This window comes from Astatotilapia calliptera, chromosome 16 (assembly GCF_964374335.1).
Source record: "Astatotilapia calliptera chromosome 16, fAstCal68.1, whole genome shotgun sequence".
In the NCBI taxonomy this organism is placed as follows: Eukaryota; Metazoa; Chordata; class Actinopteri; order Cichliformes; family Cichlidae; genus Astatotilapia; species Astatotilapia calliptera.
Window position 1 is genome coordinate 4,722,454 of NC_137437.1, and position 26,110 is coordinate 4,748,563.

The following is a 26,110-nucleotide window of genomic DNA, read 5'->3' on the forward strand; positions in this document are numbered from 1 at the left end:
CCCTTGCGCCATGCTCAAGAATCCGTGGAAAAGCGAATGCGCCTGCGTATCCAGACGTGGCAACGGCATCATGGCCTCTTGGAATCGCTACGGGAGTCGGATGAGAGAGGCGAAAATGTTAACGTTGGTGTTGCTGGTGAGTCACACGAACCTCTTGTGTGTTTCATTTAAAGTGCGTCGCTGTGCCATCCCTCAATACAGAAGAGAAATTATTTTTTAAAAATAAATCTAAATCGCTCCTCCTCTCCGCGTCTTCTAGCCTGTCCGTGCAGGAGGTGCAGGAGGGAAGTTGACAGCCCTTGACTGAACTTGGTGCCCAGATTTAAGCAGCTAGTAATAATAATAAGGGGGCACTGCGGTGTGTGTGGCGCAGGTATTATCACTGGATTTATTTATGTAGCTGCCCGCACTCAGCGGCGTCTGGCCGGCGGTCGCATGTGCACACACGGGGTCCCTCCCATGTTTCTAAACCGTAAACCGTCCGGTAAAGTCCGGACAACCGGGGCTCCTCAGAGAGCTTACCTTTCTGTCACAGCTTATGCTGCACATGCCGCTTTTGTTGCATTCACCGGGCGTGTTAGACTTACACTCCACGGTCGCAGCTCAGCAGCCCATTCATTTTCACTCTTAAGTGGAACTGAAAGTTGCAAACTGAAGTGACTTGCACAGTGCGGGTCTGGCTGTTGACCACTGACTGGCAGTTGGGGAGCATGCAGCTCAAGTGCGCTTTGGAAGCAGGACAGTAGGCTGTGCAGTCTCCCTCCGTGTGGCGTGACGTGTCACAACGTGTTCACGTGCCCTAATTTAATTGTATCAAACAGCAAATATGTTGACTCTTGTGCACTATAATTTAGGATAAGAAAACCCGTGATTCTAACTTGGTCCTGCTCGGTAAAATGAGATAGGGGCGATCGTGGCTCAAGAGTTGGGAGTTCGCCTTGTAATCGGAAGGTTGGCGGTTCGAGCCCCAGCTTGGACAGTCTCGGTCGTTGTGTCCTTGGGCAAGACACTTCACCCGTTGCCTACTGGTGGTGGTCAGAGGGCCTGGTGGCGCCAGTGTCCGGCAGCCTCGCCTCTGTCAGTGCGCCCCAGGGTGGCTGTGGCTACAATGTAGCTTACCATCACCAGTGTGTGAATGTGTGCGTGAATGACTGGATATGTAAAGCGCTTTGGGGTCCTTAGGGACTAGAAAAGCGCTATATAAATACAGGCCAATGAGAGATCATGGGGAAAATCGCCTGTGAATTTGTCACAGAACTCAATACCTTCACAGAGCAGAGATGCCAAACTCATTTTACATTTTGGGCCACGTACAGCCCACTTTGATCTTAAGTGGGCCAGACCTGTGAAACTCCTCTGTCTGTCAGTGTGAAGAAGTTTAGCTACACATTTAATCCCCGAGATATTTTAACATAAGGAAAGGAAGAACTTTCAGCAGTATATCTCAGTTTTTCCTACATGATTAAAAAAAATGCTGTAGTAAGAACTAAGTCTGTAAAATTACAGAATAAGTGATCTTAGCTTAATGTGCAGACTGTCCTTCTATTATAAAACAGAGAATTTGTGTTGTGTTCATTGACAGATTGTCCTCTTCCTCCCACTGTCAGCCCATTGTAAAAGTCATAGGTTTCTATTGTTGACAGTGGAAGAACAGGACATTGCTGTCATTTAATTATTTGTCTATTAATTATTCACTTTGGCGTAGCATGAATGGAGGAGCTCAGTAGAAAAAGCTGTAAAACATAGGAAGCTACAGTTAAAAGTCTAAAAATGTACCCCCTCCTTCACATTTTCCAAAGCTGTCCAGTGGGCCAGATTGGAATCTTTAGCGGACTGATTCTGGCCCCAGGACTTTATGTTTGACACCCCTAGCATAGCGTAAGTGAATCTTTGGTGTTTCCATGCGATTAATGATCTTAAATAAGCATTAACAGTAAGGACAGCCCTCCTATGTAGGTGTTCCTGGAGTCACACAGAGCTTTATGTCCGTGAAGTTTGCTGGGACACTCACGTGTGGAGCCCAATGAAGATTCTTCGCTCTGTAGACATAATTACATCCAAAACACACAACAGGGACACAGCTTCTAAAGTGTTAGACTAAACAAAAGTGTGTTAAGATGTCAGATGTGCTGCTGTAACTGCTTAAACATTTATAACTTCAGGAAAAATCTACACTGATCTGCTCCAGTTGATTTTCATCTTGCAGAGCGATGATAAATGGAGGACAATAGCTCCCCGGAACTCTGGGAAGATATCTTAAATTAAATATAAGCCTGCAAAGTGTACCATAATAAAGAAGGTAAGGTGTGCGAGCACCCTTTAAACAGGTAATCAGTTCATTGTCTCAGCTCTAAAAAGCGAGCTAGCTCTGTAATGTAGAGCGACATTCGTGCCACTTTAGACCACGGTTACTGATGCAGACCTTTTCCTGCTCTGCTTCCTGTTGTGAAGCAGCCTTTCGCACACAAGGGTGGTGATTGGGTGTGTGTGTGTGCGTGCGTGCAGTACGCTCTGTATATATGCATTTGACAGTGATACTTTGTGGCACCGTGCCACAGCTCTTGGGAGTAAATAGTGACTGTGCTGTTCAAGCGCTTACTCTCGGCTATAATTTTACAGCATTTACATTCACAGCAGAAACATGGAGTCAATTTATTCAGCTGGTGTTAATTATTAAAACAGAACAAAAATCAAATTTCTTCAATTTCGACCTCTTCCAGCCCAATTTAAACTCCTTGAGTCTACTGGACCTCATCAGAACCGGCAGATTTCAGTATATTGGGCCTGATAAGTGCTTTATGACGGCAGGTGAATCCAGCAGCAGCTTTGAAGGCTCCATCATCTGCCAGTAGAAGCAGACCAAGCTAGATGCCGGGCATCAAAACTGATATGTGATATCATGAAAGGAAATGTGCAATTTATTGCTCAGGATGTTGGAGTTATTCCACAGTAGTTCCTGTGCTATGAGCCACTGGGATTTTCTCTTGGCTCTTGATAAAGCCTCTTTGGGTGTTAGGTAGCACTGTCGGGTGTTTGTAGGTGATTCTGTATGGGAGGTGATAAACCACTGCAGCAGTTAGAGGCCAGCTGTCTGGGTGGTAAAGGCCTGCCTGTCAAAACAATTTAATCCAAACACCCTTCTCTCTCACACACACACTCAGACACACACACCCCACCCACACCCACCCCATATACACAATTAACTATCTGGATTGCTTGCCCATGGCTGGTAACTTTAAAATTATGTCTCCTTGTCAATGACACACTACTTTTTTTCAGGCCAGAAAAATCAATGTGTGGCCCTACCTTCTTTCACTGACATTTCGTTTACACATTTACAGAAATAGCAGCGTTAGCAGTAGCCATGGGGATGGAGGGGACTTTATTGATGTGTTCCCCGAAACATATCTTTGTGGTATTTGCAGTGTTGAACATGTATTTTAGACATTAATTATATCCACACACTGTCATAACCACACTCTGCCATTAGCGATTGCTTGGTAAATTAATATATGTCGTAATACTTTACATGTTATTTCTGATTGCTGTTTATCTGAAGGAGATGGCCTCCTGGCAGTTTTTACTTGCAATAAAAAAATGTGTACTCTTAAACTTAATAAAACACTAAAAAATTGTGTCTTTCGTGTGTTTTGAGCATGATAAATAATCGCTTGGTCCTGGGTGGAAAAAAGAAAAGACTAAATCTATCATGTGTAGAATCTTTAAGACATTTCTCATAGGTCCTAAAAAGAGTTGGACAATGATGAAGAGGAGTTTGGGAAGCTCCTTCCAGCTATAGCCTTTTTAGGTCGTCAGTATTTGTGGGAGGTTTTAATTGAACAGCCTTCCTGAGGACATGACGCAATATCTGGGTTAGTTTGAAGTCAGCACTGTGGATTGACCATTTGAAAACCTTTTATTTTTTTCCCACCATTCTGTTGTTGATTGGATTTGGTTCATTCTCTTGTTGCGTCACCAAACCTCTCCTAAGCTTCAGGGCATGGAAAGGGGCTCTGACATACTTCTGTAACTTTATTGAAACGGTTTAGCTTACATTGTTCTCTAAATAACTGCATCTCACCCTCAGGTAGAAAAGCCTAATGCCTTCCTAATATGAGGATTATGCATTTTGCTGTAGGTTCAACATTTGCGTCATTGTCCCAGAAGTGTTGTAGAGCGTCCACTTGGCCTTTGCTACACTTGTGACATGGCATGTGTTTCTTATGTTTGGAAGTTGTCGACGTATCTGTTGGTGTTTTGCTGTTAGTCTGGTTCTTTTTTAACCTCTTTCTGTATTTCATGGTGTCCTCTTGGTGTGATCTTTGCTGGTGCCCCCTCAGAAAGAGACGGAGAGTAGCAAGAAATCTGGTTTCCCCTATTTGCTGTCAGTTTGTGTTAATGTGTAAATTGTTTATTTCTTTGGTAAAATGTGTTTGCCTATAATTTTAAATCACATGAAGATTGGCTTAAATTTTAGGAGTAATCAGTATAGAAATCCTGGTCATTCTAAAGGTTCACATCTACATGACTGCATTTAGTCATCAGTTATTATTAATATCTATGTGTCCTCCACTTCTCACCTTCAGCTTGTTCTAGCAGATGGCTGCCCTCCTGAGCCTGGTTCTGCCGGAGGTTTCTTCCTGTTAAAAGGGAGTTTTTTCTTTCCACTGTCACCCAGTGCCTGCTCACAGGAGGTCATCTGATTGTTGGCGTTCTCTATGCATTATCGTGGGGGCTTTACCTTACAATATAAGACAGCTGTTGTTGTGATTTGATGCTATACAAAATAAAATGAATTCATATTTGACTCTTTGTAAAAGATTTCTGCTAAAATGTTTGGTTAGTACCAGAAAAGCATCCATGCTTTATTTCACAGCACTGGCTCAGCAGTGTGTTAGTAGGCCAAACTTCTCTCGTGACGTCTGTCAGTGATAGCTGAAATGTGATAGTTGCAAAAGCAGTTAATTGATTGCTCCTCTGCTCATTTGAAAGCTAAGAGGCCTCTAAATCAGCACTCTGTGTGTGTATGTGTGTTATCAGATGCTAAATAGCTTCCTTTACAATCAGCCAGTCCGCACACACCAACTACACCTGAATGGCTCATTAGTCATAGGAAACTCAAGGCAAGTGCTTGACAAACACTGGTGTGATTTGTGCTGATTCAGTAATGCCCCTAGAACTGGATGCCATTTATTAAGCAGATTTGTCAGAGCAGATGGAGGGTGTGGGCTCGCAGGCAGGGGCTAGGGCTCCTGCTGCTTGGTGTGCACCACATTTTTCTGCGGTGACGTGATGGGATATACCTTTTATGGCAGAGGAGGAAGGTAGTTGTATAACCTACTAATGGATTTCCTCTGCCTTCTGAGGCATATTCAGGGTTGTAATTAGTGATGATGAACGCATTTCAGGTAGATTACCTTCATGAGAATGAATGTTTCACATTTGTACGTGTTTAAGTGATTGCGCCCTTTTTGGTTTTGAGCTTGGATTTGATATGTTTTTTCTTTTTGTTTCACTTTTCTTCAGCTTGTCTTTTTTTGCTACAGTCCCAGCAGGAGAAACGCAGGTTGGAGATCATAGCACATTATTGCAACGGTTACTTTAAAGATGGGAAGCAGGTCTGCGATAACTGACAAATCTGTTGCCATGTAAATGCACAGAATTCCTGTTAACTACTTGCATCCAGAGTCCTCGTTTATTTGAAACGGGAATTAAAATAGTGACATAGTTGCAGCAGGAATGTGATTTAACTGCAAAATGACAATGGCGCTGGCCAGTCCCCTATTGAAAAGACTTTGTCATCAATATGAGTCAGTGTGCAATGTATTGTCTGTGTTGATAAATTAGTTGGCAATTGGGTGCAAACCATTGCCAATTAGGGCTGTGCGATATGACCAAAATCTTATATCGGGATATAAGAATTCTATCGTCCCGATAACGATATAAATCACAAAAATGTAACATTTTCTGTAAATTCTGTGAATCTCGGGCAGCTCGACTTGCGGGAAGTGTTTCCAGCTGCGCGTCATGTAGCTGGAGTCGAGTGTTTTAACCGATGCATGAAACGATACATTTTTAGACATAAGTTGTAACGGCCGCCGTTTTCTTTGTGAGTATTTATTACACGGCGTGCTGCGGGGAAAAGTCTGTTCTAACGTTTGAGTCTAAGGTTTATTTTTTAGCACCTGGCGGCTTTTTTACTTCTCATCCGTAAATAATCTGCTCTTTCACGTGATTCAGTTTATTTTGAAAAGTCTCAACAGGATCTTTAGCTTTATTATGAAAGGTTTATGTGGAACATAAACAAGCGGACACGCGATGGTGTTACCGTTGTTGTTGCTAACGACAACGCATAAAAACAGGCGCTTGTCCGTCCGTAGTGTGGTTATATTAAATGTAAGAGAAAGAGAGAACTTTAAGAAATGAATATAGCCACTACAGTGACCATCAAAATGATGAAAAAATATTGCCGTAAACAGTTTATTTTGCGACACCACGAAACAAACGATAGCGTAAAATGAAACGATCGACGTTTTTATATCGTCATCCGATATATATCGTTATATCGAACAGCCCTATTGCCAGTCTTTCTGAGATTGCAGTCAGTCTGAGTTGGACTGTGATTAGAGATTTAGAGACCAATTTCCTCCCGCCAGGTGACCTGTGAAGTCACCTTGCAACTTGGTCACTGCAACAACTTTCAAGTGTATCAATGCAATCGCTGAGCAACTGTCAGATTTTCATAGGACAGCAACTGCCTTGTAGCTATTTAAACTCAAGTGCAACTGAGCCACTAGTGTTATGAGTCTGACGAAATTGTTGGCGGGTTGTTATCAGCTTCCAAAAGGTTGATTCTGTTCATCTTGACGCGGCGTTTTCAATGTGAGAAACGTTTTGTCACTAATCCAAGTGACTTCTTTAGTCTCAGCTCACTGCAGGTTTCCCCAACCGTATAAACAGTACATTTGCACAGTAAACTGAAACCAGCCCATTGAATAAACAATGGGCTGTCAGGTCAGTTCCTTGATCATTAATATGCAAATTGTCAAACGTTTCTCCCATTGAAAACGCTGCGTCCAGATGCATGATTGAACAAGCATCAAGACGTTATTATTAGGTGATATCAGCTTATCCCAAACATATTATTTTAGGTTCTGTGCACGTTCCGTATCAGATAAACAAAACGAAAACAGTTTGGCAGTAAATCCTTTGTGATATTTAGAGAGTTGTTTTTTAAAAGCTGCGGCTTTTAGTGCTGTCAGATTATATTGTGTCTCCAGATTGTGTTTGCCAAAATCAAATTGATAATAAAGGTAATTATTTCTCTTGAGTTGACTCACCAAGTGGAATTGGGGGCAATTTACCTCTGTAGAGTACAGAGGTAAAACAAAAGAAGCTTGTTTTTCTTTTCCTGCTCTGTGTTCCTCGTTCTCATTTAGCATTCCCAGTGGAGTCTGATACCTGTGAAAAATGAGTGCTGCTCCCCTTGTATCTAATCTCTATTCATCTGCTTTGTACCAATGACGTTGTCCACCTGTAGAGGGTGGCGATAATGGGGAAATGCAATGTTGGGAAGGTGCGAACACAACACAATTATAATGGCTCTCACAGCGATGGTAGGTGAGCAGAGCTTTCGGAGCTGTTGTTGTGGTACACAGCTTGGTGGTTGCTAGCCACTAGTGGGATTTCTGTTTATTGGTTATACTGCTGATGGGTCACTCGAACAAAGATGTCCTTAGGTTGAGGTCTTTGAAAAACCGGCACTCTAATCTGTAACCGGATTTTAAGAACACTGGTGTATTTCAGCTTAATACACAACATTAAGATGGTATTTACTAATTCATTAATCAAGCAGTAAACTGGGGATATGACTGAGCGGTTAACTAGAATTGAAATGATACGACTTGGATTATATATTCATAAACTAATTCTTGGTTTGCCTTTTTTTTTTTTTCTTGAAGAAAAATGTGGAATGAGCCTTATCCTTTCATCAGTGACAGTCTTGATGGTCTGTGAAGTATTAAATCCTACTTAATCAGACTCCATGATAATATTTTCTTTCTTGTTTGAACGTGATGAAACTGTAATGTCAGAGCTTTCTCATATTAATATTTTGAAGTAGGAAAAATCTATTAAATCAGCTATTTTTATCTTATCAGGTAACACCTACCACTGGACACATCCCTAAATTTCAGCATGTTCAGATAATGTATTAATGTAATGTTCATCAGATAGTCAGAAATGACAGGAAAATGCAACATAGTTATATGTACAACACAGTGCTGGTTGGTATGACTGTAAAAAGGTTCTATTGAATTTTGGTGCTCTCACAGTTTTGTCATTATTATTATTATTATTATTATTATTATTATTATTATTATTATTATTATTATAGATAATCAGGCTTTTCAACTGATTTAAAACAGACCATACTTCGATCAGGATTATATTTTTTCTCCTTATCTTTTAATGCCAGTATTAAAACACATCTTTTAAAGGTTGCCTGTTCTGTTGATGCATTGACTTTTAATTCTATGGTGTTTTCCAATTTTATGCATACTGTGATTTTGCTATTTAATTGTGTCCTTGAGTGTCTTGAAAGATGCCTATAAATAAAAGTTATTATTTTTATTATTATTATATTGAACATAAGTGTTTGTATTATGATAAAAAACTAATTAAATAAAACCACACAATGAAAACAATTACAAAAATATGTTCTTAACCCTGTAAGGTCAAGTGGATCAAATTTGATACATACATTTAAAAAAAAAAAAAAGATCTCTATGTAATCAGCCGCCACAAATGCTAATATAAGAAAAAAAGCACAATTTTGACAGTAAATCTCAGTTTTCTACATGATAAAGAAATATTGCTGTAGTAAATTAAAGAAATTGGTTTATCTATTAGTTTGGTGTAGTGTGATTGAGAATGGGGGAGGCAGAAAAAACAGAGTGATTCTGAACCCTGGGCATTATATTTGACACCCCTGATATAAAGTTACAGAGCTCAGGTTTTTGGTAATTAGTAGTCCATCAATGCATTGTATTACAGAGCTTCCTGCTGTAGTTAATTTGCTGTATTGTGGGGTTTTTGTTTTTTTTGAGACTATATGCTAATCAGCAGCAGTCACAACTTAATATGAAGTGTTATATTTTGGATTGAACAGAATAAATATTATTATTATTATGTATTATTTTCAACTTTCTTTGTTGTGGTTTCAGTACTTCCTGTGATAACTCAGACTGAATGTAATCTTAATGACAAATTAATTTTAAGACTTTCACATCAGACTGAAGGTGATTGACCCTTTGCCTATCAGTAATGTCAACTGACAGCATAATTCAGTGTGCTAGCATAAGGATACATGTGTTTGCTTAGTAAATACGTTGCTCGCTTAACGATTTCAATATGAAATTCTATCCATATGTCTTCTTCCGCTTATCCGGGGCTGGGTTGTGGGGGCGGCAGCCCAAGCAGAGAAGCCCAAACCTCCCTCTGTGTCCTGGGTCTGCCCCGGGCCTCCTCCCTGTGGGACATGCCGGGAACACCTTACCCAGGAGCCATCTTTGTTAGATGCCCAAACCACCTCAACTGGCTCCTTTTGATGTGACGGAGTAGCTTTCTACTCTGAGCTCCTCCCAGATGCCCGAACTTCTCAGACTATCTCTAAAGGAGAGGCCAGCCACCCTTCAGAGGAAGCCCATTTCCACCGCTTGTATCCGCGATCACGTTCCTTTGGTCTCTACCCACAGCTCGTGACCATAGAAATTTATAGCTTCGCTTTAACACTCAGCTCTCTTCACTACAACAGACTGGCACAGCGTCCGCATCACTGCAGCCGCAGCATCGATCCGTCTGTCGATCTCCCGCTCCCATCTCCCGTCACTAGTGAACAAGAACTTGTCCCTGTCCTGGGCACTCCACCCTTTTTCCATGGCCTCAGATTTGGAGGTGCTGATTCTCATTCCCACCGCTTCACACTCGGCTGCGAACCGTTCCATAGTGAGCTGGAGGCCATCACCTGATGGATCCAACAGAACCACATCATCCGCAAAAAGCAGAAATGGGATTCTGAGACCACCCAAGGGAAAGCCCTCCGCCACTTGGCTGCACCTAGAAATTCTGTCCATAAAAATTATGAACAGAATAAGTGACAAAGGGCAGCATTGGCAGAGCCCATCACCCACCAGGAATGAGTCCAACTTATAGCCAACTATGCAGACCAAGCACTTGCAACGGTTGTACTGTATAAGGATGAATGGCCCATAGCAATGGGCCAGACACCACATACTCCCAGAGCACCTGAATTCAAATAAAAAAAATAAATAAATAAAAACTCAGCTTTTTGTGACACATGCAGGAGTTTCTCTGTCCTGCATCTATTATGAAATTAGAACACATCAGGTTTAAGTTTGCATTAAAGCTTTCATGATACGGTGTATCGTAAAATGAATGTCAGGCCATACAGGACAGGTACAGTATTCAGTGTAGGGTGTCATTCTGCTGATTACCTAAGATTAAATGCCAGGTGTCCGTGTCTCTTTACTCTGGACTAGGCTGTAAAACTTGTGAATAGAGTCGGTACGAGTTAATGAGTCAGTGAAACCTATTTCTGTCTGATGATAGCGATACTTCTGTTTTTGAGCATTGGTGAGTCTTTCTGTGAAGTGGGTCAAACAGATTTAGGCGCTTGAACAGACTCATCAATGACAGTGGGGACATGAGCACTTTTAAGAAGCATACATCTTCTTAGTTTTCATCATAAGCAATTATCAATAGGAGATAAACATTAGGTGCAATTGTAAAATATTAGTTTCAGATCAGTTTCTGCTGGGCGGTAGTGGCTTGCTGCTTGTGATCCATTTAAGTCAAGCTTTAATCATTAACCATTCGATTTTTATGGACCACAGTAGCCTGATTGCACAAGTGATTGAGTGTTCAGAAACCATAGACATATTCATGAAATTTACATTCCACTTAGCAATCGTCATGTGGGTCAGTTACTAGAAATTCAGGGGAAAAATAGATCATTATGCCCTCATGGTAATATATATACATTTGCATATGCAATTCACCAATCTTCTCAGACTGTAGCACAGTGCACCATGTAATTCCCCCCCCCCCCAATAAATACATCATCTTGATTCAAAGACTGCTTTGAAACCATAGATGACTATTTATGAATATGCTAATTTCTTTCCTGGTACTGATACTGAATGCATCATGCTCCATTTTAACCTGTTCAAGATCTTTTTTGAATTAGAAGAGTTTAAGGATGAACATAATAAAGACTAATGTCTCCAAAAATGGAACATTTTCACATATTTTCAATAAATAACCAAATAAATTAATTACATTCTTTAAATCTGATGCAAATAATGAAAAATGTTCATTTTTAGAATGATTTACTGTACAAAGTATGTTGTGGGCTCGTTTAACTTCTGTCTCCATAAGACTAAAAGAACAAGAATTTGCTATGAATACATGGGGAGTTGAACTGAATGATTGCGATACCAAGGCAACTGTTTCAAGACTGCTATTATCTGATAGGAAATGGTGTCCTGTACTTATTATACTTATGTACTCTTACATTTATCATCAATAATTGCTATTTATTGCACAAGGCTACCAACTACAGAAAGAAAACCACTGCCAGCATTCAGCGAATAAGCCAAAGGCTGTGAAAAGGAACCACATTCTCATTCCAACTATTCTTTTTCAGTTACTTTTAACCCACATCTCATCTGATTGCACTTGAAGTTTAACCTCTGCGTTCTTCTAGTTTAGCCTTCTATACATGTGCCCGACTGTAATAAAACTAGCATAAATCATTGGTGGTGTGGTAAATGGCCTGTATTTGTATAGCGCTTTTACTAGTCCCTAAGGACCCCAAAGCGCTTTACACATCCAGTCATCCACCCATTCACACACTGGTGATGGCAAGCTACATTGTACCCACACCCGCACTGACAGAGGCGAGGCTGCCGGACACTGGCGCCACCGGGCCCTCTGACCACCACCAGTAGGCAACGGCGAACTCCCAACTCTTAAGCCACGATCGCCCGTATGGTAATGCTGCTTCTCAATAGGCCTGTCACTTTTGAAGGCTGTCTTGTTATTTCTATTATTGCACATCTACCACTTGAAGATGACACACACTTTGGATGGTGTAAGGCGCTTATAAAGAACAATAACAGACTTTGACAGTAGAAAAATCTGTTTCTCTCGAGTTTTGCAAAAACACCAGTTACCAGCAGACCTTTACTGGAATCCAACCTTTCAGTTTAAAGTTCATCTCTTGACGAACTGTTTTACTTCATTAAACCAAGCTTTGTTGGCCTAATCACTTTGTTCCTTACAACAGCCAAATTAGGAAATTTTGTTCCAATTGCTGGAAACTCTCTGAAATATCAAACATAGCTGGAAGGTCTGAAAGTTGGCTCTGGAAAGTTTCTAACTTTTGCCAAAGATGGCAGCTTGCTTCATATTAGACAGAACTGTCGATTCATTAAATCCTATTTCCATCTTCAGTCAGATATTCCTAGTCAGTCACTAAAGATGACCATCTAACGTTGTTTTAACTCAACACCAGTGCATGTATATACATGGCTATGCAAATACTAGACTGATTAATGATTTACTGGCGTTTTAAGAGCCGAGAAGGACTAAACATAATAATATGAGGCTAGACAAGCAGAGGCCTATAGCAGATGGACTCCTATTTGACTCTAGACTACTTTAATATGCAGAGGTTTTTATGGTCATCTTAATGACATCCCCACTTGGGTTGTGTTTGTCCAAAGGATATTGCTCCAGAAGTCTTGTGGTTTCTTCAGATCCAAACTTAATGCAAATCTAACCTGTGCTGCCATGTTCCTTTTACAGCGAAGAGTGTTTCTCCTTTACAACTCTTGCAAAAAAGCCATACTTGCTCAGTCGTTTTCTAATTGTGCTGAACTTTAACATTTAGTATACTAACTGAGGCCTGTAACTTCTCTGAGTGTTTTGCAGTCTGAACTTGGGGTGAACTGGCTGGCATGTTCAGCTCCTGGGAAGACTGACTGGTCTTGAATGTTTTTCACGTGTGAATAATCTCAATCTGGACTTCAAATTGTTTGGAAAGGCCTTTTAACCCCCTCACAGCTTACTGAGCAGCAGCAATTGCTTCTGTAAGATCACTGCTGATGTCTTTACCTTAGTATTGTGCTAACACACATCTTACCAGACCACCCAACTCCCAAAACTTCTGCTTTTACAGTTGCGGTCGCTCTTGCTAATGATCAGTTAATTAAATGTATTTAATTAGCAGCATCTGTTTACTCCTTACCCAGTAAAGGAAACAGCCTGTGTGTGAAAGCCTTACTGCTAAGACTTTATATAAATGCAAAATAAATGGATTATAGTGCCAAAGTGGTTTGAAGTACTGTTTTGCTCTAACACAGGGTCATTTTGAGTCCTTTTTCAACTGAAATGTGAATTAGCAGGACGCTCTTTTCAGAGCCACTTTTCAAGCCGACAGCAATTTAAAAAGAAAAACAAAAGAACAAAAGAATGAGTGTGGTAATAATTTGATTATTACAATGAATGTTGGTTTGAGAAACTCGCAGTGCTCCTCTTGCGCAGAGCAAAGACTCATGGTGTCAATGTATTTATTGTCATTTTTTCTATTTGTTTCCCCATCATTTAGTTTTCATTAAGATCTATGTCTGAGTTCCGTGGTGCACTATGTGTTATGTTGCACCACTTTGTTCCTTTCCCAATCAAGTAACCAACAGCTCCATTGGTGGCTTGATAAAAGCTACCTTCAGCTCCTCCCCTGTCACAAGGGGTCACCACAGCAGGTACCACATCTTTCTTTTTTACGCCAGGTAGTCTTCCTGATGCAACCTTAAAAGGGTTTTGCATCTCTAGCTGGAACTGCACCAGCAACCTTTCACTTGCCAAGCAATTGTGGAAACCAGGGGTGGGGAACTTCAGGCCTCAGGGGCTGGTGTCCTGCAGGTTTTAGATGTGTCCTTGATCCAACACAGCTGATTTAAATGGATTTAAAAAAAAACCTACTCAACATGCCATGAAGTTCTCCAGAGGCCTGGTAATGAACTAATCATTTGGCTCAGATGTGTGTTGACCCAGGGTGAGATCTAAATCCTGCAGGACACCGGCCCTTGAGGCCTGGAGTTCCCCACCCCTGGTTAAACCGTTAGACTATGGATCCACCATTTATGGCTTTATGTTCGTCATTATGTGTCTCAGAAGAACAGTTTCAGAACATCATTGAATATTTAGGAACTGATTAAGCAAGAATCAAATTTGGTTAACTTGACTCTAATCCTTCTTGGGGACCATGAAGTACCACATTTCCTGTCTTAGATAAATAAGACAGCCTGCCTCCTCATCCTTATCTCGCCTCCATCCTGCTGTCATAACCACTGAATGCCAACCTATTTAGACAAGTGTCACCCAGGTAGCCTCTAATTATCCCGCCCTTTGCCATCTGCTTCCTATGGGTCCAAAACAAATGCTTACACAGCTCGTGTTTATCTTGTCACATCAGTGTAATAAGACCACTGCACAAGTTACAAAACATAAACAGACCCCAGCCCTATATTTAATATTCCTCACGTTATATATGATACTGTGTGCAATATGGGGTATTTAAGTTGCCTCCTCTAAGCCTTTTAAGCTCTGTGTTCATTTTGAAGTTTACAGATGGTTTACAGAAAACAGTTTCTTTTTGTTCCTTGTAGTCTCACAACAGGAGAAAATCAAGTGGAGAATTAAAATTAGAAAGTAAGCCTGACAGGTGCTTGTTTCCAGGTTATAACAGCCGTCACTGAGGGAGCAGGCCATGTTTGATGTCTAATTTAGTTCTCCGTAGGCAGAAATGAAGGGCTTTTTAATGAATGGGGATGGCAGAGAGATGATTACAATGCACGGAAATAACTTTATATGGCAGAGTATAACCAGTCTACTCTCTCTCTCGCTCTTTTTAATTCCATAATTTGTCTTTGATTAAAGTGCAAGCCTCTCAGTGTGGGATTTGTTTTCCATATTAGTCCTTTCACAGTATTAGCTCACCTACCAGTGTCTGAAAAGTTAAAGGAGCCGTTCAGACTAATGATACAAATCCCCTCCTGTTGCCGTCTGCTGAACCCACTCTCTGTATAGGAGGATTTTTATAAGCAAAATTCTGTCTCGTTTGTACCATTGTAAAGGAAAGATAATCAGTAACTGTATAAATGTATATAAGAGCATCAACACTGCATGTCTGGTTCAAGGAATACTCGGTAAATATTGTGTGTTTTTATGAGTGGGTCTTGTGGTTTCATAAGGACTAGGTCATCAAAAATGATCCTGCTGGACCACTTAATGTATAAAGTGAATACTTATCTAACCTGAAAACACTGACTTATTGATTTGTTCTGAAATGGGCTAATTTACTAAATAATAATTTGTCTTTTTTCTACATTTAATGCTATGGAGAGATCTTATTGTGGTAATATTCGTGAATGTGTGTGTGTTTCACCAGGTGTGGCTCCTGTCGGTGCTGGAGGCAGTGAAGGTGTCTCCTCTCATAGAGAAAGTCAGTGACCACAAAGACTTCAAGAAGCTGCTCAGGACGAGAACAAATGTTCTGGTGCTCTACACGGAAACAGGTCAGAGAAGGCAGCCATCTCGTCGTGATCGGTATACCATAAATGGGTGCAGATTTTTCCACCAACACGCACGCGACAAATTCACTCATTTAGTTTTTGCTGCTGTGTCTGTCAAAGGAGGGGTTGGGGATAAACAATCGTGTTAATGGCTGGTGGATAATGCCGGTATTATCTCAGTAACTCTCAAACACTGTCGCTGTATAGGTTGTTGTGGAGTGCCGGAAAACAACATGCATTTCATACACATGCATTGTGTTAACAAAAGTGGTAACTATGGCTGCACAGCTATGGCCAACATGATTATCGCAATTATTTTTGAGCAGTGTTGAGATCAGCATTATTTGTCATGATTATCCATTGCTTTTTAGTGTGATACAAATGTCACGCAAACACAGCAGCACTTTCACATCCATGTTGTGCGGCATTCCCGCTAAATAAAACCGGTCCCGTTTAGTGGACACGCGTCTTTTGGGGAAATGCAACGTGGGTGACGTCAGTGCATCTTTGCGAGCTGACGCGCTGCACAGACTGGCTTTTATGGATTTGATGTGCAACCGCTGCATTGTTTTCCTTTGCCTTCATTCATTCACCAAGTTCACATGGATGAGTGAGTTAGTTGTATTGCTTTGCACTGCAGGCACAACTCTCCACCACTGTTTGCATACGATTTGTTCCTGATTAACACCACTTGCATTTCCAAACAACACATGGTGATCGCTTCTAGGGACAAGGTCTTCAGCTTTTGCTACGACAGACATTTGATTGATTGATCGATTTTGTATGACTAGCTCTGTGTTATATCACTGCAGTTAAGGGTGCCTAACAAACTTTGCACTAAACAATGCAGGGAACAGCTGTGACTTGAGTTTTCAGTATCACCAGATTGTGTTCATTTAATTGTGGGAAGCCAAATATATCATTAAGAATACAATTTTATTAATTGTGCAACCCTAGTGATAACCATCATGAAATTGCACGTTTTAGCATATTTTATGATCTGAGATTGAGGGCGTGCAATGTCATGTTATTGTCAGAGAAGGTAAGAATGAAATTTGCAATTTCAGGAAGCCTTAGTTACTAGTTACTTAGTTACTACATCTAAGTGTATTATTTTTAAGAGCATCCTAAATTGTGTACAGTCAGATGCCTCTTAAGAGCTGTTTCCTTCAATTGTGGGTGTGTAAGTGCAGCTGATGCGCAACATCCCGACAATTCACCTTCAGGGGTTCAAAAAGGCCAGATTCACAGAGTTGGATTAAGAGAACTTGAGGGGTGCGTGCCCATTAACTGCATGTGCCGCTGATTGTCTTTTGTTATGATTTTTGCTCTTGTACGTGGAAACTGTGATTTTTGTAGAGGGAAAACACCAAATTAATTAAAATTCCTTTAATCGCCCGCTCTAATTAGGAAGTGGTTTTGTGGAGTGGCACTTTGCCCAAATTCGATAGCATTCATTAAAAAACATTCTAGCACAGTATCTTCAAATGGATTCAGAAACAATGTTTTGCCCAGCTTTAGCCTCTAGCTCGCTTTCAAAGAATGATCGCAGCGGTCTGTTTCAATAAGGAAATTGGAAATGCTTATGGAATTAAAGAGTAGCTGTTAAATAGAAGCTAAAATGGTCAAATATAATTATACAGCTCTAAAGTACATTTTGTTTCCTGCTATCCATTAGCGAACGCTTACGCACCCCAGCAGCTTCTAATTCCATTTTGCAGATTTCCAAGAAGGAGTTCTTCCTGTTCATAATAAAAAAGAAGCAAACTTATATTGCTCAATAATCCACAGAGGACTCTGAGGCCTCTTTATAGCCACAGATATATTTCTTGATTAATGAGCCATATCGGCCTATATTAGCCCATTGGCTTCTATCTATCCAGCTGCGCGTCGGATTGATCACCGGCTGTAACTTCACCCAGACATTCCTGCTTTAAAGTCACTGAAGATTGCCCTCATGTAGGCCTCGATTATACCTCAAGGCACTTCACATTCATTCCCCCCTGATTAAACACAACCGTGCCCTGTTCTGTGTTCACCACCAGCCTCTGCAGTCAGTCACATCCCTGCTGAGTTTTGATCTGGTTGGTATTCATCATCCTTAACGCTGTCAACCAGTCGGTACCTGCTCACCTCCTATTCCGTACAATACCCTGATCCTGAGTTGCCAGATGTTTTTGTTGCCAACTCCAAGGCAGAACCCTGGGAAGTTGTGGCAGTGCTCCTACATCTAAATATAGTCTTTGCCTGGAGCATTGTGAGGAGCTGTTTTCTTTATGCAGTGAAAAACGCACATTTGGCTTCAGGGGAGTATAAAAATGATGTACTGCGTTGCACAAGAGCTGGAATATTACACTTTGTTTACTTTACTCAAAGGGATGTACCTAACTTGACGTAGCTGATGAAAATCAGTAACATTACACAGTGTTATTCTAGCTGGTGCAGTTTATATCCCACTAGTTTCTCTTTCTTAACACAGAAGGCAAGCTGCACAGCTCAGCCATATTGTGAGATATTGTGCACGTTTCCGGTGGTTGCGAACGCTCTAAACTCGGCGATCCCACACAAACCTTGCTGTTGGGATCATGCAGTTGGTGCAAACATGTTTGCTATGCTTTCCCATTTGTCGCACCGTTAGAGAGTGCTTCATTAGATCCAGAGTCTTTGTGTCGCCTTATAATCCTTCCATCTCCTGTTTAGTCACACTATTGTAAGATTTTGAAAGCTGATGTAACTTAAACCCCCTCGCTGAGCCCATCCGTTGAAAGGTAGTAGAAAATGCTCCCCCGTCACCCTTCTAACCCAAACTCAGCGATGTCTTTCTTCGTCACTCGGTGCTTTAGAAAGATGGTGAGCTCCACTGTAACTCGATTCTTTTTCTCTGTGCTTGTCATGACAGTGTCTCCTGTGTCTCATGGCTCTGGGTTGTCCTGGGCTATTGAGTGGCTTCGGTAAAAAGGCTTGACTGCGCTTTATTCTGTGTCTGTAGCTACATCAGGGGACTCCCACCTGAAACTGCTTTCTGATGTCGCCCAGACGGTGAAGGGCCAAGGGACTATTGCCTGGGTCAACTGTGGGTAAGTAAGGGGGTGATTTGAAAAACACATTCTAAGACTTCTTTCTCTACAAGTCTAAGACTCCCTGACATTACAGACTGTTTTGTCCTAGAAATTTTCTGACAGCAACTATAAGGCCAGAGCAATTTACTCCTCCCAAGAGTGTCTCTGCCACCATCCATCTGCAGAATAATTTATGGCTTTTCCACTGGGGTGTAAATGGCCTCGTCTCACTGGTTCTACTGGCACAATCTGACAGGAGGCCACTCACTTATTAAAGCTATTGAAGTTTTTAGTCTAATGTATTACATCTCTTTACACCATTTTAGTTCTTCCTTTTCACTGGGTCTCTTTCTTTCTGTTTTTTTTTTTTGTTTTGTTTTGTTTTTTGAAAAGGTAAATAAATGCTAATCACGTCTCTTGCTTAAAGCTATATGCTAATTCTCAGGTGAGGGCGCCACGTAATTATGGTTCATACAGTTTTTTTTCTCTGCATTTAATTTTTTACCTTAAGTTTTTTTGCATGTTTGAAAAAAAACTGGTTGCATTAGTCATGTGTGTAATTTCAATTTATTAGTTGATTTCATTGCTTAAAAATCAATCGATACTTGTGCCAATAACACAATTTTGGTGTTTTAAAAAAATGCTAAATGCTGCCATAGTTTACCTCAAGAAATATTTTTCAAAGCCTTTTTTCATTTAACATTAAAAACAGAGCTTCTCTCAGACATAATTACAATATTTGAAGAGCTTAGAGGGAAGTCTAAACTTAATAATAAACACAAACAAGTCATCTTATAAAAAATCATCATCTAAGGCACAGGTCTCAAACTCCAGGCCTCGAGGCCCAGTGTCCTGCAAGTTTTTATTTCAATGGCTAAATTACCTCCTCAACATGTCTTAAGGTTCTCCAGAATCCTGGTAATGAACTAATCATTTGATTCAGGTGTGTTGAAACAGGGTGATAGCTAAAACCTGCAGGACACCCGCCCTTGAGGCCTGGAGCTCGACACCCCTGATCTAAGGAGATGAATCGAATCAGACTATTATAACTTCTTAATATCTCAATTGGTGGAGAATTTACACCAGAAATGGGCTCCATAGAGGCAAAATTTAAAATCTGAAATCAGATAACGATACAACAAACACATAACAATGATTATAATATAGAAGATTAATGCAAATATATATAAAAACAAAGAAGTTACATGGATTCAACAAAAATATTCTAGATGTGTGTTAAATGCAATGATTCGAAAGGGACCTTTGTTTTTCCATCGTGTGTGGGATGTGCAGATTGTGATGGGAAAAAGTATTTCTAAACCGGTCCCGCTACAGCCTTAATTTTTAAATTCTTGGTTTAATCAATTATCAGTAAAGAATGAATGGATGCTGATGGGCCTTAGTCTGCTAAGAAGAAAACAAATGGGCTTATGGGTACAACAAATGTTGTCAAGCCTGCCATTAAAAAATTTAAAAAAAAAAAGTTTTTTAAGGGGAACTTTTGAATCTTTATGGGGAGCATTTATGGATTTTTGTCAACAATGGCCTGGTCTGAAGAGGATGTGGACAACTGACAGTTTTTCATACTTCCTCAATAAAGACGACGTTAAAAAAAAAAAGCTCCTGCTCTTTTTGAGAATAGTCAAATTGATATCGAATTTTTAAGATCAGTACTGATATTTGGTGGCTTCCAGTGTTCCGAGATATTGGCCAATATTCTTTCGGAAGCAGGAAACATAAACAGATTTCCCTGAAATGTTTTATGTGTAGTTATTTCCCTTTCTAGCAGAGGCACTGTATGTCCAGGTTTTCTGTTTGTTTGTTCTACAGAAATTGTTTTTGGTTTTTTTTTTAGTTTTGCTTTTGTTTTGCTTTTTTGCCAAAACTCAAAAGAAATTATGAGCCAATCACAAAACAAATCTGTGACCTGTCAACACCCCCAGATGTCATATAGGGTTTTAGTCTGTTTTGGCTGAGCCACAGTGAGAAATTTGTCTCTAAGCCACTCCAGTGTAGTCTCTAACTGCTTTAAGGTGAATCATTGCTCTGATCCCAGGTCACATGCAGGTTTTAAAGGACATCTGTGTCACTTAAATGTGACGGATGAATCCACATGATATGTGGTGAAACTGTTGCAAAACCACATTTTAGGGGGTTTTGGTCCTTTCGCTTAACAGTTAATTTAGTCATAAAGAAAAATAATTATGCACTTATCCCACACTTTTCCTTTAAAGGGAGAACAATCATGACTTTCTGGAAAACAACAATCCCAGGCTCGCTCTGTGGACCTGCTAAATGCTAGATACTTCGAAGACACAGACAAGAATTGTTTTCTCCAAGCATAACTTGGTTTTCTCCCCAGTGATCTGACTTGATCTTGTTGTTTTCCGTGCCCTTCTGATGTTCAGTTCCACTATTTCTTTTTACCTGTCAACCCATCACCTGTCTTCTTTGCCAGATGGGAAAGAACAGATCATAAAACAGGAAACTATGAGGAAGGGAGTAACTCCCCTTTGACACCTAGTGCACATGCCAACATTCACAATCTCTCTCAACCTTATCCGGGATTGAAGACCGGGCGGTTAGAAAGGAAAAGAAACTAAATACAAACCGGTGCGAAGGAATTGTCAGAGGCTTTGGTTTCCATGTTTCCCTACAAAGACACTCCACGATGCGTGTCTTTCTTGAGTGTTTACTTTTTGACTCACCTGCTGTTTTTTGTCAGGGAGACTATGGAATTATCTCTCTTCCTTCTCCAAGAACTCCAGCATTTAGGAGAGTGTGCGAATGCTAAGTAGAGATTCACACCGAGCCAGATTCCCGCCAGGGGAGCTAGAGCAAGCTGGGTTCATCACTACAGGACACATGGACCCAGTGCCAGGCTCTGTAGCAAAGCATTGTGCTTTTTGGCATATTTCTCGACAGTCTCAAATGGAGCGGTTCCAAGCTGAAGCTCCAGCTGAGAGCTCATGGTGGACAGAGGGAGAGAGAGTAGAGTGCATATCGCTGTGTGAGAATGGTCATCTCTGCCAACGAAGAGAGCCACAGAGGCCAGAATGACACACTTTGAACAGATGACAGGGACCTGAGTGTTGGCCAACTGGGATCCACCCGTGGGATGAATGATCTCATACAGGAAGAAAGGACAGGACTGGGCTGTCCCTCCTAAACTCCACTTCAAATGTAGCATAAACAGAGCATTGAAACATATATGATCCTGTAAGGCACAGTGTGAAAACCAGAACACAAACAAATGAAGGGATTAGGATTTGCGTTTTAGAAGAGTAATAATTGAATGGCGTGCAGAGCTTCATCCTCTTTGCGTGGTGAATCCATTATTAATCCTTTACAAAGTGGCTCTGTTGACTTTGGCCTAGTGTGAAGGTTTGGCTCCAACTTGTTACTTGAATCATTCGCTAGTCTTCAAAGTCTTCCTTTCACAATCACCTTCTTCCAGGTATTTTGTGGTAAACTATGGTTGTTCCAGTTGACCCAGTGATCTCCAGTTACTTGTGAATAAAGGAAATATTGAACTTTTTTTTTTCCTGTTAATTTACAGTTATGGAAAAATACATTTTTGCACAAGACTCCTTTGTAAAACCAAGTATGCCCCATGATTTATGAGTGTGTAGAGTTACCTTTAGCAGCATTGATGTGAAGTAACTGTTCTGTGTATAGTTTGATCAGTCACTCAGTCATTGTGGAGGAATGTTGGCCCACTCACACAATACCTTGTAATGACAGTAAATAAGTTTAAAAAAAAAAAAGGTTTTCTTGAAATTCTTGCAAATTTGTTGAAAATAAAAATAAAAATCTAACACAGTATTTAAAGCCATTGCCATCACTGTGTAAATTGAGCTCAGGCACATTCTGCTTCCACCAAGCATCTGTCAGATATTTCTACAACTTGATTGGACTCCACCTGTGATTAGGGATGGGTACCGGTATCCGGTGCCATTATGGCACCGGTTCTGACATAAACGGTAGTAACCAGACCGAAAAGCAGCGCACATTTCGGTGCTTTTTTTTTTTTTTTACTGAAATGTCATACACTTTGGATTCTAGGTAATCATTTTACCTTTGCAAGGATAGTAGGCGGGGCCAGGTACGTATGTTCTTTTAGAGCAGAGCTACAGGTTAAAAATGTCCAAGGCGAAGCGGTCAAAAGTCTGGCTGTACTTCACAGCAAAAGATGCAAACTCAGCAGCCTGCAACAAGTGCTTTAAGCTGATACTGTGATACTGTGCAAAGGAGGTAACACCTTGAATCTGACGACGAACCTGGCGACGCATAGCATTTTTTAAAAGCCAAGAAATGCACCGAGTTAGCAACATCCCCCAAGAACCCGAAGAATAGAGTCCTGGTCCCTAGCCCTGCCAGTGTAGCAGAAATGATGAGGATGATGATGCAACAGCAGCCGTTCTTCTCTGCGTGAGTAGCTTAATGTTGTTCGTGTGTAATTTACGTTGAGTAGGCTAACCACGTTATTACATTAATGCATGTAAGGTGAACTAGCAAACACCGTGGTAGTTACATGCTTCTTGTTTGATGGCAGATACTCCCTTCACCCTGGCCAAAAAAGCTAAAATGACCAAAGAAAAAGTGGAAAACAGCTGAACATGAGAGGTTTTTGGACAAAGTTTGTGGTTTGTTTTTTTTGTTTTTTTTCCCATTCTTTAAGCACCGTTTAAGCACAGGCACCGTTTCAAAAGTACCGGTTTGGCACCGGTATCGGATAAAACCTAAACGATACCCATCCCTACCTGTGATAAATTCAGTTGGTTGGACAGGATTTAGAAAGGGGCACACCTCTTTATTTAAAATCCCATTGTTGACAGTGCATGTCAGAGCACAAAACCAAGCCATGACGTCTAAGTCATTGTCTGTAGACCTTTGAGACAGGATTATATTGAGGCACAGATATGGGGAAGGGTACAGGGGAAAAAATGGCCTCCATCATCCATAAATGGAAGAAGTTTTGAACCACCAGGACTCTTCCTAGAGCTGGCCGCCCAGATAACCTGAGTAAGGTAGAAGGGCCTTGGTCAAGGAGGTGACTGAACAACCTGATGGTCACTTTAGCTCCAGCATTCCTCTGTGGATTGAGGAGAGCCTTGCAGAAGGATAACTATTCCTACAGCACTCTACCAATCAGGCTTGTGTCACCTGGCTACTACCATTCCTAAAGTGAGACATGGCCCTGTCGGCATCATGCTGTGGGGATGTTTTTCAGCAGCAGGAACTATGAAACGAGTCAGTATTGAGGAATAGCAGCAATGTACTGAAGCACCCTTGATTATAACCTGCTCCATGGAAATATGGACTAGGCTGAAAGTTCATCTTCAAACATGGCAATGACCTTAAGCACACAGCCAAGACAGCACCCGAGTGGCTTAGGGAACACTGTGTGAATGTCCTTGAGCGCCCCAGCTGGAACCCAGAATTGAACCCAATTCAACATCTCTGGAGAAATCTGAAAATGGGTGTGCTCTGATGCTCTCAATCCAACCTGATGGAGCTTGAGAGGTTCAGCAAAGAAGAATGGAAGAACAACAACAGGTGTGCCAAGCTTGAGGCATTATACTCAAAAAGACTTGAGGCCGTAATTGCTGTCGAAGGTGCTTTAACCAAGTACAAAGTAAAGGCTGTGAGTGCTTTTATAAATGTTATATTTATGTTTTTATTTGTAATAAATTTGCAAGAATTCTGTAACATGACACAACATGTGGTACAGGTGAAGCACTGTGGATACTTTCCAGACTCACTGTGTATTGTGCTAACATTGACATTTTTGATTTAAAAAAAAAAAAATAATAATTTAATACTAATAGTGAAACATTAGTTTCGGAAATGAAAAACAACAAATTGCTCCTTTGATTTAACACATCCCAATAATTCCCTCAAAATATAATGGATTCAACCTGAGGCAAGTTAAATTGTATTTAATTGTATAAGATAATCCACATCGAAAACAGCACATCAGCTGAATTGCAAAATTACTATACGTTACTGTATAGTAATGTATAGTAGTAAACTTAGTAAACTTACTATACGTTTTGTATAAATCCAAAACGTATAGTATAAACTAAGTGTGACCAATCCTGTTGCATTTCACATCATACCAACCACTGAAATATTAGTTGATGTTAATCCAAAGTTTAATGCAAGGCAGTTGTTCTAATGTAGTGGTCAAACCATTGTTGGGCTGCCATTCACTGCATTGTTTCCCTCAGTGGTGAACATCAGCAGTGTTGGGGAGTAACGGAATACATGTACCGCCGTTACGTATTTAGAATACAAAATATGAGTAACTGTATTCCGTTACAGTTACCGTTTAAAAAGGTGGTATTCAGAATACAGTTACTTTGTTGAAATAAATGGATTACACTGCAGTACTTTCCTGTTTCATTTTGTCGCGGGTCAGGACTGTTTGGGTTTTGTTTGACAGCTACGTTCTTTCATAGCTGGACTGGCCATCGGGCATACCGGGCATTTGCCCGGTGGGCCGCTGGCGATTTTTTGTTTTTATGGGCCGTTTTTTGTTTTGTTTTTTTTTTTGTTTTTTTTTAAGGAAGGGTATATATAATGAAAGGTGGTGGATTGGCCAATTGGTCATGATCGACTCTGGGCTGGACCAATTACAGCCGAGGAGGCCGGATGCACCCTCCCCCCTGTTTAGCAATCACGTGATTTTCGCGCATTGCATGCCGGGAACTCGTGGCAAAACAATCCAAGTACCGCATCAAATGCAAGCGTTTGCAGCACCGCAAAACGTTCATTCTCCGGTTCCAATACCTTCTTGTTTTTTCTTTGCCGCACAAAAAAGGAATGTACAGAACAAAAGGAGAACAATGCCGGTCCGTACAAAGACAGACTCGACGAAAAGACAAAGAAAAGATATGAGAAAAAATCAAAGGAGTGAAAGGGTTAGACCCTTACGAGCACACAGAGGCAAGGCAAGGCAAGTTTATTTGTATAGCACAATTCAACAACAAGGTGATTCAAAGTGCTTTACAGAGACATTAAAAACAAGAACAAATAAAAAGCATGATTTAAAATAGATTAAAACAAGCAAATAAACTAACTAACTAATTAACAAACAAACAAACAAACAACAGTATATAAAATCAAAACAGATAAAATCAGAACAGTAGATAAAATCAGTAGTTAAATGTAAGTTTTGAAATTTAAGCTTAAAGTGTGGATTTGGTGCTTTATTCAAATGCAGCTGAGAATAGGTGAGTCTTCAACCTGGATTTAAATAAACTGAGTGTTTCAGCTGATCTGAGGCTTTCTGGGAGTTTGTTCCAGATATAAGGAGCATAAAAGCTGAATGCAGCTTCTCCGTGTCTGGTTCTGACTCTGGGAACTGATAAAAGACCGGATCCAGATGAC

At 40.7% G+C, this 26,110-nt stretch overlaps 1 protein-coding gene across 2 annotated transcripts in view; it reads left to right on the forward strand.

The window, feature by feature from the left end:
• pdia5 (protein disulfide isomerase family A, member 5) overlaps positions 1-26,110 on the forward strand; it is a 78,326-nt gene continuing 52,216 nt past the window's right edge. For both annotated transcript variants that reach the window (XM_026144230.2, XM_026144229.2), the window contains exons 1-3: positions 1-136; positions 15,533-15,659; positions 18,646-18,733. In XM_026144230.2, coding sequence (XP_026000015.2) covers positions 11-136; positions 15,533-15,659; positions 18,646-18,733 — 341 coding nt within the window. In that variant the 5' untranslated portion in view covers positions 1-10. The remainder of the gene's footprint in view (positions 137-15,532; positions 15,660-18,645; positions 18,734-26,110) is intronic.